Below are 17,907 nucleotides of genomic sequence, written 5' to 3'. Positions count from 1 at the left end.
AGTATGGTTTTTATAGATGCAAAATTCAATTTAAAAAAATTATTTAAAAAGTGGACTTCAAATTATGTATTTCCAGAGGAAGACAGCATATTCTCTACCCATTCATACCATTTAGATACAAAATCTAGGCTTACACTATAATAAAAGATAAGAAAAAACTCTAGAAGACTTTTTGCTCTGAATGCTTTTCTCCATCAATACTGACATTGTAATCATCTCTCAAACTCAATTATGAGTGATTTACAACACATTTCTAATGCATTTTCATAATTTCAGTCTTCCTTATGGCTCAGTCAAGCTATTTTCCAAGAATCCAGATCAGGCAGCTAACAAGGTTGTGGAAATATATCATTCCTAGGTGCAGCTAATATTGTCATATTAACCCAATAGTTCCTCCCAGCAGTTGTTACTAAAATAATGACAGTTTTCACAAACCATCAAAGCTAAGTTCTATTGGAAGCTATATTGTAACCCAATAAAAAAAATTATGTATATAGTAGAAACTCCTGTTTCTTGGTGTGGCACTTGATCCTAAAGTAGCAAAGTCAAGCTGAAGTTTTACCATTGGTTTCATCTGCCACATGAGCAGGCTCAGGGTGATCAACAATAATTTCACTCAGCTGGCTTTGACAATTCCTTTTAGGCAGATCCCAAAGCGGTACAGTGAGCCGTTACTTCTTCTCAGACATTTATAGAGTTCTGCCTCCTCTTCTCTGTATAGGTGAGCCATCTCAGGAAATTTGTGATATTCCCTGGACTTTGGAATAAGATAAGCCCCTTGCATCTTGACTTAAATCAACTTCTTGCTACCAGGAAACTTTCACAATGCCTGCCATGGCTGATTGGAATTCGCTCTCACAAATAATGAACAGCAGGATGCCAATTTGCCAGCCAGGCTAAGACACAGATGATATTGGGAAAAAGAGAACACATTGTGATGAATACCAGCTACTAAGGATGTTTTCTCATTGATAAAAGTGTGGACTCTTTAATCTCCTGATGGATTTTTTGTACCTACTCTAAATGAAAATAATATAACATTCAATTTTCTTTTTCCATTTTTAGGCAAGAGACTTAAAGGGAATGAGGTTTTCTACCATTTATACACTGGCTTTAAACAAAGTTGCCTCCAAGAATGGATAATAAGTAGGGTACGTGATTCATACCAAGAAAAACTGTGTTATATTCCTGACTACAGACTTTCAATTTGACCATGGACAAGTCATTTAATTTGCCCTAGGCATCAGTTTCCCATCTCTAAAAACGGGAAAAACTCACAAGGTTGTTATGAGGCTATAATTCATGACTGAATATAAGGTGATCAGAGATTACAGTAATTAAAGGTATCTATGTACATAGGCCTCCTTGGGCACTTATATGTAGTATAGGGGCATAAAGGTTTATTTAAAAGGGGAAAAAAAACAGTCCACAAGAAAGGTTGCATGCCTAAATTTGAGTCATCCATGACATTTTGTGAAACCATGGACTTAACTTACTGTATAATCGACAAACATTTATAAGCGAAATATTTTTGTACACTTAAAATCCCCCTTTAATTTTTAAAGAAGTGATCCTCAAGTGTGAACAAATTACTCAGAGTGAATAAATTTTACTGTAAATAGTTCTGATCTTTACAAATATACTGTCTATAAGTGATGAATAGTTTACTGAAAAATTGGAGGGATAGTCAAGAAATATATTTACTATGCATATTTACAGTTCTCCTTTACTGATTGTACTGTAGGGTTGGACAAAGAGGTTATCTTGATACTGAGTCCTGTAAGCTTAAATAGAAAGCAGCCCTTTCCTGATTCCAAATTATCCATAACCCTTATTATATATACATGGGTGTAAACAATAAACAGATAACAAGTATTGAAAGTTCATATATTGTGATTAAAATCAAACGTATTATTTTGTCATATTATTAATGTCAGTTTTGCTTTTGGCAAATAAATATGACTAAAATGTTTTATACCTGAATACTCAGAAATCACTGAATAAAGCAGGGATAGAAAATTAACAGCTTTGTTAGTGAAAAATTCACTAATACTTATTTTATGTATTCAGTCATCTCTACCCCAAGGCTGCTTTAACAAATAGGTAGCAGGAAGACAACTAAAAGAACCTTCTTCGTAACTCCTTTAAGAGCATTCACCGAGAATCATTTGAACTCACAGAAAGAGAGGTCAAAGTCACTGTACCATTGGATGGTTGGCATAAAGATCCAGGGGTTCAGTCTGCTATCTCTGCCTGCTACTTTAAATGTTTCATTATCCTACAGTGATGATGTTCTTTGGGCTCTTTCATCTGAAGTAATAATTTAGCATGGCTGTTTTAAAGCCAGCATATTGAGATAAATAGCCTACTGAAGGATCAAGAGAGCAATAAAGATACACAAGACAATGTCTGACATGCTAGGCTTTTCTCTACTGTCTTGCAGCATTTTATGTCCTCCTTTTTGTCTATGCCAAGTGAGCACACAGTAGCTACTGAATGCTGCTAAATCAGAATACTAGTATGGTGCACACATTCATTAGGCCAAATTCTTCAGTGCTGCTCAGGAGATATTGTAAGCATAGGTAGATTTAAAGCACTTATTTCTTAGGATTTGCTCACTTTGCACGGGGCTGGTCTCTCAAGTAATTGTAGAACACCTTAAGGTTTGTTCTAACTTACATTGTCTGAAGGAGACATTATAACTTTATTTGACTGGTAGCCAATGTTATGCAGATTTGCAACAGTACAATAGTTTAAACTCTAGCCTAATGCAGAAGAGAGTCTCTCCATCCTGGAACCTCACTTCCTGAGTTGGCTGTGCCAGCAAGATTCAATCCCTAGCCTAAATTAGAACACCCTAACGACTGCTCTAAAATTAACTGATACATGAGCACTGTCACTATTGATATAGGGAGGAACTGGACATGATTCTATTTCCTCTAGCATGCAGCAATGGCTAAATTAACACCAGCCATTACATGCCATAGTGTCATTGTTGTCTCCTCTCCACTGGAGGAAATCAGACTATACCTTGATGCCTAGTCTTATTGTTGGTATGAACATTCAGAAAATGTTATTTAAAGATTATCAAATGGATAAGTAATATGTTTGTGAATAATTAGGCATAGAATATACCTTGTGGCACTTTATTTCTTCATTGCTATCTTCATTTCCCAGCAAAGACTTTTACATATGACGTGTAAAATATACCTGTCAATATGATATTTCAACTTAATAAAGAAACATGAGGGGAAAAATGTTTGTTGTTAGAACTATGGGACCCATGGGGATTGACTGTTTGCCAACAGTTCACTTAATTACAATAGTACATTAAGATAAAATAGAAGAGTCTGTAAATACATTCTGTTTAACAAAATAATAGCTCTGAACAATTTTTTGTGATAAAGTAGAAACCAGACTAAATACTATTTAGTCATTTATGCAGCTTAATAGATACACAACAAGATAAATATTTAATTACCAATCTGACACTGTTGATCAGTTATAAACAAAACACCGTTTACCCTGCACAGTTCTGATTAACACTGCAAAAATAAAAAAAAAAGGCAGGACTGGAAGATAATATAAAGAAATAGGAAAACATAAATTTTATACTTTCTGTGACAGATTCTCTGGTCCTTACTCAATTTTATTTGTACATGTCTTTTATAACAGATATTTGCCTTACTATGGGGACTAAAGCTAAAAGATTTGCAGATGTATTTCTACAACAGCCCAATTCCAATCTGGAGATATGAAGAATTCAAGCAATGAGACTAGGTATGTGAAGAATGGGAGCTGCCTGTGGCCCTGTGTAAGTAATTATAGCCATGTACAGACATTTATCTTCTTCTCAAAGAGCTGCTGCTCTCCCAGTATAAGCCATGAGAGTACAGACATTCAGGATTTTTCTCAAAGAGCAAGAATGGGGCCATTCTGGGAGAAAAATAACTTGGAAATAATCAGGGTTAAATCACTCCCAGAAGAGTTTCTTTTAGGAGAGTGAATTTCCATACAAATTTACTTCTAAGAGAAGCCACAGCACAATCCCCCACCTTCTCCAGGTGTTGCAACACCTACCCCCCACCCCTACCCCCCCCCCCACACACAAACACAGACCCTGGGAGACAGTGTGCCACTCAGGTTGGACTCTACTTCTTCAGATGACCAAGGAGAAGAGAATGTTCCCTTCACAATCTCCACATTGTGCTGCAGGGAGCCACTGGATGACCCTGAACAGTTTGGGTCAGCCAATCAGGTCGCCCTTTACATTGCCGCCATCTCTCTTCAGGCAGACTGAGGGAGCCTGCAGGACACATTGAAATCTCCTGGCTGTGCAGCATCAGCAGTGTAAGCTTTTTATCCTTCAGGAGCTCAACATTCAAATGACTGTTCAAGGATTTCTGGGTAAGGTGTTTGTTTTTAACCAGGAAAACAAATCTGTGTAAGTATTCATAAGCCATTGCTGGCAGATGTTTGTCTAATCTTCTCTTTTAAAAACCCTGCTGTGATCAGGGTTTTGTCACTCTGTTAGAGTAACAAGTCCCACTGTTTAACTGCCTTCATATTTAGGAAGTTCTTTCTCCTACTATTTATCTAAATCAGCCTTGCTACAAATTAAGCTGATTGCTTTTTGTTCCACATTTAGTAGAGATGAAGAATGGCTAGCAACCTCTATATAACAACCATTTACACAATTAAATACTTTTACCATGTTTCTAGTCTTCTCTAGTTTAGTGCCTAGTCTAGTCTTCTGTAGACTCTCTCCAATTGCATACATCATTTTTTTTTATATGGTCCCCTAAAACACATATGGTACTACAGCTGAAAGCACTTTAGCACTGAGTAGAACTATTACTTCCTATGTCTGACATATGTATTAATACAACCCTAAGTGAGGTTTGTTTTTAATGAAATAGCACCCCTTTTTTGCTTTAGATGGAGTTTATGGTTCATTATATCCCTCTGTCCTCCAGCATTCTCCAGAATTCTAATCCTGTCTTACAAATTGTTTGCAATCCCTACCAGCAGTTTTTCCATGTATTGGTGTGACCAAAGTGGCAGATGAAAGAGAAATAGGTTATTTTTCTACTGGAGTCAATAATATTGGGCAAAGATTGAATATATCTGTAAGCATCACCTGGGCTTCAGGGACTTTATTATACCCCAGAGCTCAAATGAGTATGAAGTTCTTGCCAGGTATTTCATTTAGCTTTGGAAATAAGTTACTGTAGTGCAAAGAATGAATATGAGCAAAATCACTGTGTTACAACAGCACAGATTACAATACACATAGAACGTACTTCAGAAAGAGAAAACAGTCCCCCTTCCTCATCTCTCAATCTCACTTTATCCATTGCTAAATCACAGACATTCTGTACCAGCCTTGGAACAGTTTTTCAATGAGAGAGAAAACTAATGCATCAACTGAAACTATATGGCATATTTGTAGACAGAATATTATTATTTCCACTTCAAAATCTGATGCTGATGAGTTATCTCCAAACTCAGAGTGAAATTATTTGACAAGTCTGGAGTATTGTGTTCAGTTTCGGACACACACACACACACACACACACACACACACGCGCTACAGAAAGGATGTGGACAAATTGGAGAGACTCCAGCAGAGGGCAGCAAAAATGGTGAGGGGGCTGGGGGAGGTGACTTATGAGGAAAGACTGAGGGAACTGGGCTCATTTAGTCTAGAGAATGGGAGACTGAAAAGGGATTTAATAGTAGCCTTCAACTACCTGAAGCGGGGTTCAAAAGAAGATGGAGGTAAACTGTTCTCAGTGGTGGCAGATAACAGAAGAAGGAGCAAAGGTCTGAAGTTGCAGCAAGGGAAGTTTACATTAGTTACTAGGCAGAATTTTCCCTCTAGGAGGGTAGTAAAACACTGGAATAGGTTACCCAGAAAAGTGAAAGAAGCTCCAGCCTTGGCGGTTTCCAAAACCTGGTTAGACAAAGCTTTGACTGGAATAATCTAGTTGGGGCTGGTCCTGCTTTGTGCAGGGCGTTGGACTAGATGACCTCCTGAGGTCCCTTCCAACCATAACTCAATGATTCTATGAATTCCTTGAAAACTTCCAAATATTCCAGATAAATTCACTCAGAATGCACCAATTGCATTTCTCAAATGTTACTATAGCCTTTGTTAAACATTAATTTTAGGAAGCACCTGGAACTCTTAACCCCTAGATTGTCCACACATTAACACCTGAAGCTAATTTTAAGCACTTGCTTGACACTCACTTATGACACACCAGAGCAGGAATACCTCTGATCTGTGTTACCCAGCTTGTGCTGCACAAAAAGTATAGCCAGTCTAGGCTACACCTTATGGTGAACACCCCACCCACCCTCTCTCCCCCACTGGCCCAGTTTGGCACCCTCCATGACCTCTCTAGCACCCCAGATCTTCACCCTCACACACACACTTGCTTGTGGCTGCCCATGGTGTTTGTCTCAGGGGAACAGGCAGGGATGGGTTAACATGCCTGCCTGGCCATCATTGCTTCCACTGCTGCTGCTGATCTCTGGGCTGGTTCAGCCCTAGGAAGAGTAGCAGCCCAGCAGTGACAGTGGTGGGAGTCAGGCAGGCAAATTAACCTTTCCCTTCCTGCTGCTTTGGGACAGACAACAAAGGCTTCTAAAAGTAAGTGGTGGGAGAAGCCCAGAAGGACAGACAGGGAACCCTAAAGGTGGAGGAACCAGGGAAGGAAGGGGCAGGGAAGTGGGCAGGGAAAAAGTCTGGAGGCAGGGAGTAGGGATTCTTACTTTTCAGTCGTCCAGGTTCCTGCTGGCCTGAATATGTGACTGTTCCAAACTTTAGCTAGTACCAATCAACATTTGAGCAGCCCACAGTATAATGTGTAACAAGACCCTAAGTTGCTGTTTTATCCATTTATTCTAATGGCATACATATAGGCAACAGAAACAGCAAATCAGCACCTTCAGAGTTAATATTTCTTATTTATCTATAACAAATCCCAGCTATCCTAGAAGGCTATTGCCCATTAGCTGTCTCTTCACTTTATTTTTGTTAGTACCAAATAATTACTGTTCATTCACCTGCCCTTCTGTGTCGTGTCCTGCTGTGCTTAACCATATCCCAACTTAAAACTCACCCATTCACTGAGGCTTAATAGGCGCTAACACAGACTTTCTGCCCATCTTTTCCCTATTCCTGCATATGTGGCTAGACTGTTATGGAACCCTGGGAAAGAGAAGACAAGAGTGGGTGTGACAAATTAGGAAGGGAAAGGAAAGGGAACAGGTGCTGAAATGAGGGGAAGGCAGTCCCCCTACTTCTCTCCAATGGTAAGGCTCTCATTGCTACACAGTGCATGTACACGTTCATTAATGTTCTGTAGTTACTGCACATTAAGTTTAGTACATGGATAGCCAAGTACTAAATCAATGCGCAGTAACTCATGCTACTGAACTGTAGCAACGATGCACAGGGTTTTTTGGATATTAACTGCACAGTAGCCTAATACTACTGTGCAGTAGTGTATTAACATGGTTTTTGCCCAGCACACTGCTGTACAGTGTCATTAGGCTACTGTGCAATTAGTGTCTCATGTAGATGCAACCAATTTATTTCCTACCTATGGGGACTTTTTACCATCTTATTCCGTCTATACTTTTACCAGAGCCTGACAAAGGGACTTTAAATCCTTTAAAACGCTTGCAGAAAAGGACAATTTTCTTGTGATTATCCAGTTGGTCTAATAAAAGGTATAATTTTGGAACCAAGAATTCTAGTTTTCTGTATGTCTTTTTGTCTCAGACTAACCTGGCAACCAAGTACACCCCAGTAACTGTTAGGCATCCTCCACATCCAGTTCTTAGGCTGTCTGGATATTTCTGCCATCCAAAATGCTTTATTAGCTCAATTAGAAACCTATTTGACAAAATGCCTCCCATCTCTAAGCCAAATATCTTGTTCACATATCAGGGAAATAGTCCCAGTTCTTCTGCCATCCACCTAGAGGAGGGCTTCATCATTATCATCAGCTGTTGAGTTGAACAGAACAAGAGCCTGGATAGACTGACCCTTTGAATATTCAAATACCTGATTTGCATAAACACACAGACCACAAATGGGCTGCAAACAAAGTTAAGAGTATGGAGTAATCTTTCAAAGTAAGTAGGTCTGAATCTTGTTTTATTCATATCCTTATTCTTAAAGGTGCTCTGTAAAATAAAGTTGATATTTCAGGCATAGGTGGAGAATAAGCTTGTCTGAGGAAAATTGGACTTAGCTGCAATTACCAGTATGATAGAAAGTTAGCTACATGCTGTTATCTTTGGCCTCTAAAGCCAGCATTTATATTAATACAGAAGCAAATACCCCTGCCCCCTGTTCTACTAATCACTGTTTTCACATTAGGTTTATATGTGCAACTGTCTGCACCTACTTTGGGCAGGATCAAAATCAGAATGTTTTCATGCAAATATTTCTTTATAATAAATAAAAAGGAGAAAAGAAAATCAAATGTACAAAAATATTTCAGGAAAAAATGCCTCTGAAGAGAATGTTTTTGCAAGTTTTCTGAACAGCCCCAGCATGCCATTCAGACCAGCTCAAGCAGGACTAAATTGCTTTGAAGAGTATTTCCTGTTACCAAGCAAATGTTAGCTAAAGTGAGCTTTTACCGTTTTAAATGCCTAATTACTATTGATTACTTTATTTGTTTAAGCACATGAAAAAAGGCTGATGTGCAACATTATATTAATAACAAATCTCATCTTTAAGTTGTAATGGTTGCATAAGAGCATGGCTGCGACTTCTCAAATAAGATTTGCGGTCCCAGAGGAAGACAGTTCTCATTGTAAGGTAATGCATTGTTCCTTTAGATTAGTTCTCACTTAGCATTACCAGGTACATTATAAAGGGCCTTGTATTCACAAAAAAAGGAAGTAATGGAATAATGAGTCCAAGGCTTGAAATACATGGAAATGTTTCTCTCCAAGAAAAGACCCCTACATTTAGAAAACAGGGAGGAACCACAATGGAAAGGGAAACAGTAAATAAACTCATGTCAAGTATGAAGAAAAATGAAGTCAATGTTAGATTTGCTTCTGACAAGTGAGTGCAGGATTATAGACTAATAACCAAATATGTATTTACTGCTGTGCCTCTTCTTAGGGCATGTCTGAGGTGAAGTATACCACTGATATTTTCACTTGCTTATTTTTGCTTTGGGGATTATTTTGTGGCAACCATCAAACCTCCTGGATCATGGTGTATACATGAGGGCCACCCAGACCTTCAATGCATATGCCTGGGCAGAAATTTTTTGGAGAAGAGACTACCTAGACCTTCAATCCTCCTTTTAGGCCACTGAAACAGAACCCAAAGTCCAGGTGTTTGGTGTCTGCATGGCTGTAGCTGTATAAGTATCCAGGAACTGAACCCAGGTCTCTAGCATGGGAGACAAGGATTCTGCCACTGAACCACAGGAGAGTTGCACTGGGTGTAGGGTAAAGCAAAATATTAGTAACCATGCTCTTCTACTTCCTCTGACCCCATTTCTTGTCCTCTTTTGTATCTTTCTTTTGCTGTGAAAAGTCAAACTCTTTCTTAATTAGCTGACAATATTTCCTACAGCTACGATGGCAGAACGTGCTGTAAAATAAATGTGGTTACAACTACAAGGCTTCACTCCTTTCCCTCTGCCTTCAAGACCAAATATGTTATCAGTAGTTAACTTCCACATACTCAGGAACTCAGAACCCAACAGATCTTGAACTTTTTGTTTGCACTGCAGAGGGATGCACAGCAGGCAGCCCTCAATGCTATCTGTGCTCCTGTGCTCTACTACAACAGCAATGCTGAGCTTTGAAAAATAATTATTGTCACAGTATTCCTTTTAATGAATAGAGGAAAACTTAAAATTAAAAAAAAAACCCCAAGTGTCTTTGAACTTAACTCAGTAAAATAACATTGAATGAAATCAAAAGTAACCTGAAGAGAAAAAAAATCTCTTTCATTTCAGTATTCCTTTTGAAAGTAAGAAATCAAAGGCAAGGAGTCTGGTGTACATGTAAGAACATTAGCATGTGATTTCTTTCTGCAGCCTAAATGACACTCATTAGTCTTCAAATATCTATTTTTTCCCATCAGCCAACACTAGAGCATGTATGTTTCTGTCTTAATACAGTGACTTACTAAGTTCCATACACTTTCCTGCTTATTTAGTGGGATAATATTTCTCTTGGTTTTTACTTAAAAACCAAGTCCTCCCTGGTTTATCATTGCACATTGTCTTATAAGTACATGAGAAGAGTAAAATAAATGGAAATAAGCAGCAGAATTACCTGAAATACATCCTTTCTAGTTTGCAGTAACCTTTAAAAATATAGGGCTGAAAGACAGGTTTGTCATCAGGCACACATCAGAGGCAATGTTTAACTGCTGCTGCAGAAACAGGTGCAGGAAGAAACTATGATTTTTAATTATTCCCATTACTTTGGGGGGGATAATAATTAAGTACAGACTAATAGATTAATGCCCTTTCCAAAACAGTTCAGTTTCACTGGCTGGTTTATTGTGGGGTTCCAGACAAAGTTTCAGGTTTTCCATGCCCCAATCCTCCTACTCCCCATCACTGCTAGGTACTAGGAACTGCTGCATGACAACAACAGACAATAGACAGCTTATCACTTTGCAACCTGAGTAGCATTTTGTAGGATTCGCTAAGATACAGAAAATGTTAAAATAAATGTGTTCTACAAATTGTCAGTGCTAAGTTCTAGATAATCAGATATCTTATTTTTCAATATCACAAAGATACTATGAATGAAAACCAAATAGAAAAAGTAGCTGATCTTACCCGATGTTGTCTTCACCACTTCTGTAGTGTTTCTCAGTCCAACAAATGAAAATTGGTAGAGCCTCCAAGATCTGGTGTCTCCAACTTCCACAGAACTGCGCTTCCACTGGTAAATAATCTCTTCCCTTGGGTAGCCATCTTCAAGTTAATCAAATACAGTTTCACAATCATTTCCATTAGTTGTAATTTTCTTTTGTGAGAAATATCATTTTTTATTTATCCAGAAAAATATGGAAATGTATATGCTACTGGGAATGTTTGCTACTATTCTTTATTATTACCATTTATATACATTGATATTGTATTATTAATCTGGAACTGAGTCTTTTTTTCTAAAGTTAGGTTTTGAGTTTATCTGTTTTTGGTTCCCAATCTGAAAGATCTAGAGTGAAAAGTTGGCTGTACTGAGGTCAGTGGAAAAAATTTCTATTGACATTAGTAGAGCATTCGTTATCTGAGTTCTAAGTGACCAAGTGCCCATGGCTTCAGCTGTTATATGGGGAGTGACACCCGTATACAACCACTATGACAACTTTACAAGATTTTAATACAATGTAACACTCATAATGTCAAGTGGTAGGCATAAAATAAGCATTATGAATATGTAACTTTTCTTACACATACTGTGTGTCACAGAACACATACTGTTCTCAGGAAATATTTTTACCGGTGCATCTATAGAAAGTACACATTTATAAAATAAGGTTCTGGTCACCTGCTTTTAATCAAACTGAAGACAATACAGCTATGCTGATTTACACTGGCTTAAAATCTAACTATGACTCTATTATAACTCAGCTATATAAATACAAATCAAGTTAGCATAGATGATTTTTTGAGTTGTATAGATAGCTGTAAGTGTACTGCTTACAGCTTGAAAATTCCAGTGGGCAGGAATGTTCATCCATCGGGAAATTGTGTAACTGTAACTGACACTCAGCATCTATCGTCAATCTAGGAAAAAAGAGATGACAAGGATTTAATATCAGAATGTACAAAGCATGCTATTAAAATTTCTACTGAAATCTACAGCGGAGCACAAAACATTGTATTGTATAATTAAACAATGCATAAAATTCTACACTTACATGGTGTACAGTGAGCATAATTAAAACATCAAGATTTATCTATTCTATTCATTTTCCTATTACAACTATAGGACGCTGGTTGCTATACATGGATATTTCTGAGCAGTACATCTTGCCTTTTTAATTGTACTAAGCACACTCTCTATATATGTATTTGCTGCTGACAAAAGAATGTGCTTTGTGGTGTGACATCAGGTAACAGTATTATTCATGAGTTGCAAAGTCAGGATTGAACTATGCAGGTCATCCCAAACCAGTACCAGTATAACTGGTCATAGTATGCAACCTTGTATTATTTAGATGTATTTCACAAGGGAAAACAAATGTTTAAAAAATTGAAGAGTTTAAAAATGTGTATCGAAAGCTAACCTCTTCAGCGTTATTGTTCAATGGGACCTGACAGATGTGACAGTGGCATTGACACATGTGACAGTTTATTGCACAATTAGCCACTGAAAGTGTTCTATAGCCATGCACAGACAGAAGTGCACAGCTTCAGAGTGCTTTAAAAATGCCCAATCAGGAGACCAATCTGAACCTTCACTGTATGAGGTTTCAGATGAAAGCATTCCAAAGCAGAGCACTGTCATTATCATCTGTCAGTGTTGCGGGGAGCAGGACTCGGCTGACGCAGCTGAGCTCTGGTGGCCACACTGTCTTTGGAACGGGAGGAGGGGAAGGGAGCAGAGGGAGCTCATTCTGGGGGCTGCCCAGCCAGTGCTGGAGGGTGGGGCAGGTGGATTGGAGCCCCAAGTTTGGGGGAATAGAGCAAGTTCCTGCTAAACATGAATTACAGTGGTGAGCTTAATGTCTGCCAGTACCCTATATGTAGTCTCCACAATATGGGATGTGTTACATGGTATTTACATCAGAGGGAATGGGTAGGGGAAGAAAGAAGTCTTGAAAAGCCTAGTGGAGCAAAAAGGACTGCATAGTGCAGTACTACCTGTGGTTTCTTCTCCTCCTTCTGCAATTCCTATTGAAACTCATAATATCTTTGGTAAAAACATTTACTGGTCCATCTTAGCCCCTCTCTGAGTTTGTATTGCCTCCTGAGTCTTGCATGTTTATATTTTCTGACTTCTGGTTTCTACTGAGTGTGAGAATAAAGAAGGTAGGGGGAGTAAAGGCCACTAATCTTCCTGACCAGCTAAATCCATCCATTAATGATCAGGGACCTGATCCCGCTGCCCTTGAAGTAAATAAGAGTTTTATCTGTGACTGAAATGAAAGCAGAAAACATCTGTTGATTCTTTGTACTCAGAATATTGCCTTTCCTTCTTCCTCATCAATTCTTCTTCAGAATCATCACATATACACTAAGAAGGCAAAACATTCTGCCCATGGTATTGATACTATCTGCTCTCAATATAGATTTTTCATTGGTGCCTGTGTTTCAAACAGTTTGAACTTGCTACCTAGTCAGTAAGTTCAGTGACAGTTTTGATTTGTTTTCCATTGTGGGGACATTTACATTTCATTCACTTGCATAAGCCCAGTTGGATTTTTCACGAATGCAATAAAGCTTAAATCTGAGTGACTCAGTCTACTTTTAGATTGCTTTTAGTTAGCTAGGACATAGTCTCACACATTGAGAGATTCTTATTATTTTGATTGGAAAACCACTTGAGATTTGCTATTTGTCACAAAGAGTGATCAGCAGCAATAAGTATGTGACAGATTTTTTAGTGTGGATCTGAGATAAGGTGATCCTACTTCACCTTGGACTCAAACTAGGATTTAAGATCAGAATGTAAACATTACGGCTGCGTCCAGGTGAGTGCAGATATTTGGTTCCCTGGGGACAAGTAGCAGTGGTGCACCTTGCACTACTGGTACTTGTCCCCAGGAAACTAACATGCCATGAGGCAAGTTACCCTGGTTGGGGTAGGGGAGGCTCGGGCCAGCCCTGGGCTGGCCCCAGTAGCCTTACTTGGGGTACTGGGGGACTCCTGGGGCTGCAGCAGTGGCAATTCTGCCACATAGAGCCTGGCCAGCAGTGACAGTATGGCTTCAGGTGGCCTAGCTCTGCTTTTGAGTGGCATATGCTGCCTGTGCATGAACTGCTCTGCTTTTTTCCCTCACAGGTTTTGTTGATCCTTGGATATGCAGGGGTCAAAAAAAAAACAAAAAAAAAACATGGAAAAAAAATATGCAGGGGTCAAAAAAAACCCATGGGAAAAAAATGCAGAGCAGTGTATGCACAGGCAGTGCTCCTTTGCAGTCTGAAAAACATCTAAATGTGCGATATGCACTGCAGACATGTTTGCAGTGCAACATACTGCATGGCCCTGCTTGTCTGGATGCGGCCTACTAGCATTACTCCTATATAATAGAAGGTAATGGGGCTTTTACCCCATTACTGAAAAAGAGAGTCAGGAAGCAACCAACCGACTCCAGAGCCCTGGAGAATCTCTTAGGAACAGAGAGGCCTTTAAGGAAAATGGCTGCTTGCCCCCCGTGTGGAAAACACGATCAGGGCTGTGACTGATGGGCCTGATGGGGAAGTAGTGGGTCAGGTGACCCAGGGGGTAATGGCTACAGGCTTCGTAACTATAGCACCACTGTGGAAGCTCCAGGCAAAGGAACTCCAGGCCACAGGGGGCTGGATGAAGCTCAGTAACACCAGGCATTAAAGTAAAGTTATTTTTGTTAAGTGTTTATTCGTTATCATCTTGGTATGAGGCAGACCCAGGCTGGAAGTAAATTTCAGTGTAAGAGCAACTAGCTTAACGTGGTTAAGTTTAAAACCAGAGGGCTGGAAACAACAGTTAGGGGAGGCTTGGAGGCAGCAGGGAGCACCTGGAGCAATGGTGCCACTGTTTCTTGAGGATGCAACTAAATTGGGAATCAGAGCCTGCAGTTAAAAAACCCATGTAAGCAGGTCCAGACCGGGAAAAGGCTAGAAGGCTGAGGGGCACAGAGCCTGAGAGGGTGACACTGCAGCTAAGGAGCCAAGGTCTGGGGCAGTCGAGATGGGGTGAGGGGTAGAGCCAGAGTAAGATGGCTAAAACCAGAATGTCAAAGCCCTGATACATTTAAGCCCTGAGGGGTCAAGTGTTTTGTTGAGTGTCTGTCTCCAGATTTATACCTAGTGATACATGTGAGGCATGGGCATGGTTATAAGAGAGGACAGAGGCCACAATTCCAGCCCTGAAGGCAATTAGGGCAATGGAGCCAGAGCCATGAAGACAGAGAAATTGTGGGCTGTGCAGTAGGTACAGAGGCAGAGACAAGCCTCTAAATAAAGCTGGCAAAGATGAGCCTAAGGAGGAGCAGGGTAGGAAGCTTGAGCTCCCTGGTCTCTGAAAGCCACCTCCCTACTTTACTTCAACATCAAAGTGTGGCAGGTAAGACGCCAGGATGAGACCCTGAGAGCAGGGCAGCCACTCCGGTTCAATACCGCCTTTGGTGCCTGTCCCATAACACAGGACAACTGACTACATGTTAAAATCCAGTCATTAAAGAGAGAAACTGAGTGGCTTGAAGACAAAGGTAGTAAAGCTCAGACAGCAAAAATAGTGTAGGTTAAGGTATGATGTCCAATTTAACATTTCAAAAGTAGATCAGGATCTGATTTAACAGACTAACTTTGATTTGCCATAGATTTTTATGGTAATCATTGTTTTATCACATCTTAAAATATAATGCATAATGAATGTAAGATAACTACATAATAAAAATCTTTTGGTAAGTCAGATAGTTCTTCAAACATCTTGAACATTTTCTTATCTAAGGTTTCAGATCTGTTCATTAGAATTATGATGGGTGTTTTCGCTTTCAATATGTAGATTTTCAGTAGACAACAAAAAAAGCATCTTATAAAACCACAATTTGTAGCTTGAAATGGTCCTCAGTTCTAAAAGAATCTGATTATGTAGAATAATTTTAGAATGTTTACATTTTTAAACAGCATCTTTTTAACTTTGTTTGTATAGTGCCCAACAACAATGAAGCTCTTTTTCTATTTTCTATTTTCTATTTTATGCTACTATATACCTTAAGTTATGTTTCTGTCTCAGAAATTATTTTAAATCAGTTTGGAAGCATTTCCTATTTATGCTACTCTTGCATAAAAACAGTTTTCTTTACTTAAGGAATCGAATTTAAAATCAAATTTGAATACCTTAGTGTGTATAAAACCCTGCCATCGTTCCAGATCCTGAGCATCCTATTGGGAGTTGTTATCCAATGAGCATCAGCCTTCTTGGAGTTTCGGAAAAACGTATCTGGTATCCATATCTTTCCCACCATGTTGCTATTCAACCGAAGCACTTTTATAGTACTGTTGAATTTCAGACGTCTGTCGTACCAGGTTTGGGCAAAAAATATATCGATTGTATACTCCTGTTGTATCAACCGGAAATATTGATGAAGCATTGTCAAACATAGCATTCCACAGATCATATCAGAGCTTCACTTGAAAAAAACTTTTCCTAAATTTGCTCCAAGCACTTTTTCAGATAAAACTAAGACGACCTGACATGAGTACTAATAAAACAATGGATGTGATCAATTTGGGGATTGATTCTTTTTTTCCCCCTCATTAGTAATGCACTTCAAATTGACCCAAATCAGAATTGAACTGAAGACTTTGTCTTTTTAAAGTCATGGTGCTTAACCTCATACCAAATAAATCTCAGTTGGGAGGCAGTGGGGAGGCAGGGGAGTAATGTTTGATCAGTCTGCGGAACAGTTGAAGTAGGCAAGCAGTTCTGTAGTCTCCTGTTCCTGCCCTTCCCTGCACCCATGTTTTTTATGAAGATCTTGGCAATGGACATGAGTGTTCTTCTTGTCTGCTTGCTGAATACAATAGGGCATACAGCTGCTTCTATCCCACACTGCCTAGACTGTAATGGATTTATAATTTGAGCTATATTCTCCAAATACTTTAAGATTTTCTCTGGGTATTAGGAAAGAAATCTCCTTTCAGGGAAATATTAACAAGATAGATGATAGGTTCATTGGATCACAAAAAAGCAGGGTTGGAAGGTTTCCTACAAGGTCTAGCCCCCTGCTCAAGTCATCATCACCCCTGATTAAACCATTTAACTAAGGTTGTTTGCCTTCCTTGAAACATCCTGGGAATCATCCCTAAATATTGGTTATTTGACTTGAAATGATTTAAATGGATCCAGGTAAATTTCTAATAATTTAGACAGACAGTCAATCCAGGTTTCCCACATTGCAAGTTGATGACATTTAAGCTTTCCAAATTCACCTCTGTGTCTGAGTTTCATTCTCCTGCAGAACTTGGTCATTCTTTATATACATGTAGTATAGTTTCATAGAAAAATAAGACTGGAAAGGACATCACAAAGACATCTAGTCCAGCTCTCTGTTCAAACCCTCCCAGCCAAGTGTCTGTCTAACCTGCTTTTGAAAGTTTCCAAGCATGGAGATTCTATTTCTCTAGGTGACTTGTTTCAATGCTTGACCATGATCATAGTCAAAACATTACTCCTAATCTCCAACCCAAGTTTCCTCTGATGAAGATGGAGGTCATTGCTCCTAGTCCTGTCCCTTACAGCCACAGATAAAAACCTATCTTTGGGTGCAAACAGAAGTGCAGCTTCCAGCTGTAACTCAGAACCAGCTTTGTAAAGAATTCTGAGTTACAACATTACCTCAGACCAAACAGAAGTTCGCTGTTGGTTCTATGGGGGAGGGAAATCTAACTGCCAGTTGGGAGCCTGCAGCCAAGTTCCCATAGTAATAGGCAGGCTCTCTGCCAGTGCTGGATGTTTTCAGAATGGGAGGGGGAAAAGGCAGCAGAGGGATCTCATGCTTGGGGCTCCCAAGATGTTGCTGAGGGATGGGGTGGGTGAATTGAAGCTCCCCACCCCCACCTTGGGGGGACTGCAATACACCTGTCCTGCCCTCTGTGTGTGTGGGGGGGGGGAGGCTGAAAAAGCCCCTGATTGAACTCCCTCTGCTCCCTTTTTTCCCTCCCATTCTGAAAACAGCAACAAGCT

General features: G+C 39.4%; 1 protein-coding gene across 2 annotated transcripts in view; it reads right to left on the bottom strand.

Annotated features, from left to right (window-relative positions):
- The window catches only part of GABRG2 (gamma-aminobutyric acid type A receptor subunit gamma2), a 130,352-nt gene that overhangs the window by 66,106 nt on the left and 46,339 nt on the right, over positions 1 to 17,907 (bottom strand). For both annotated transcript variants that reach the window (XM_090065021.1, XM_090065022.1), the window contains exons 4-6: positions 16,059 to 16,279; positions 11,716 to 11,798; positions 10,845 to 10,982 (exon numbers count right to left, since the gene is read on the bottom strand). In XM_090065021.1, the coding sequence (XP_089921147.1) occupies positions 10,845 to 10,982; positions 11,716 to 11,798; positions 16,059 to 16,279 (442 nt within the window). The remainder of the gene's footprint in view (positions 1 to 10,844; positions 10,983 to 11,715; positions 11,799 to 16,058; positions 16,280 to 17,907) is intronic.

Source organism: Crocodylus siamensis, chromosome 10, assembly GCF_052110815.1.
Source record: "Crocodylus siamensis isolate JL-2025a chromosome 10, ASM5211081v1, whole genome shotgun sequence".
Taxonomy (NCBI): domain Eukaryota; kingdom Metazoa; phylum Chordata; order Crocodylia; family Crocodylidae; genus Crocodylus; species Crocodylus siamensis.
Note: the sequence above shows the minus strand (reverse complement) of the source record. Positions and strands in the feature narration are given on the sequence as shown.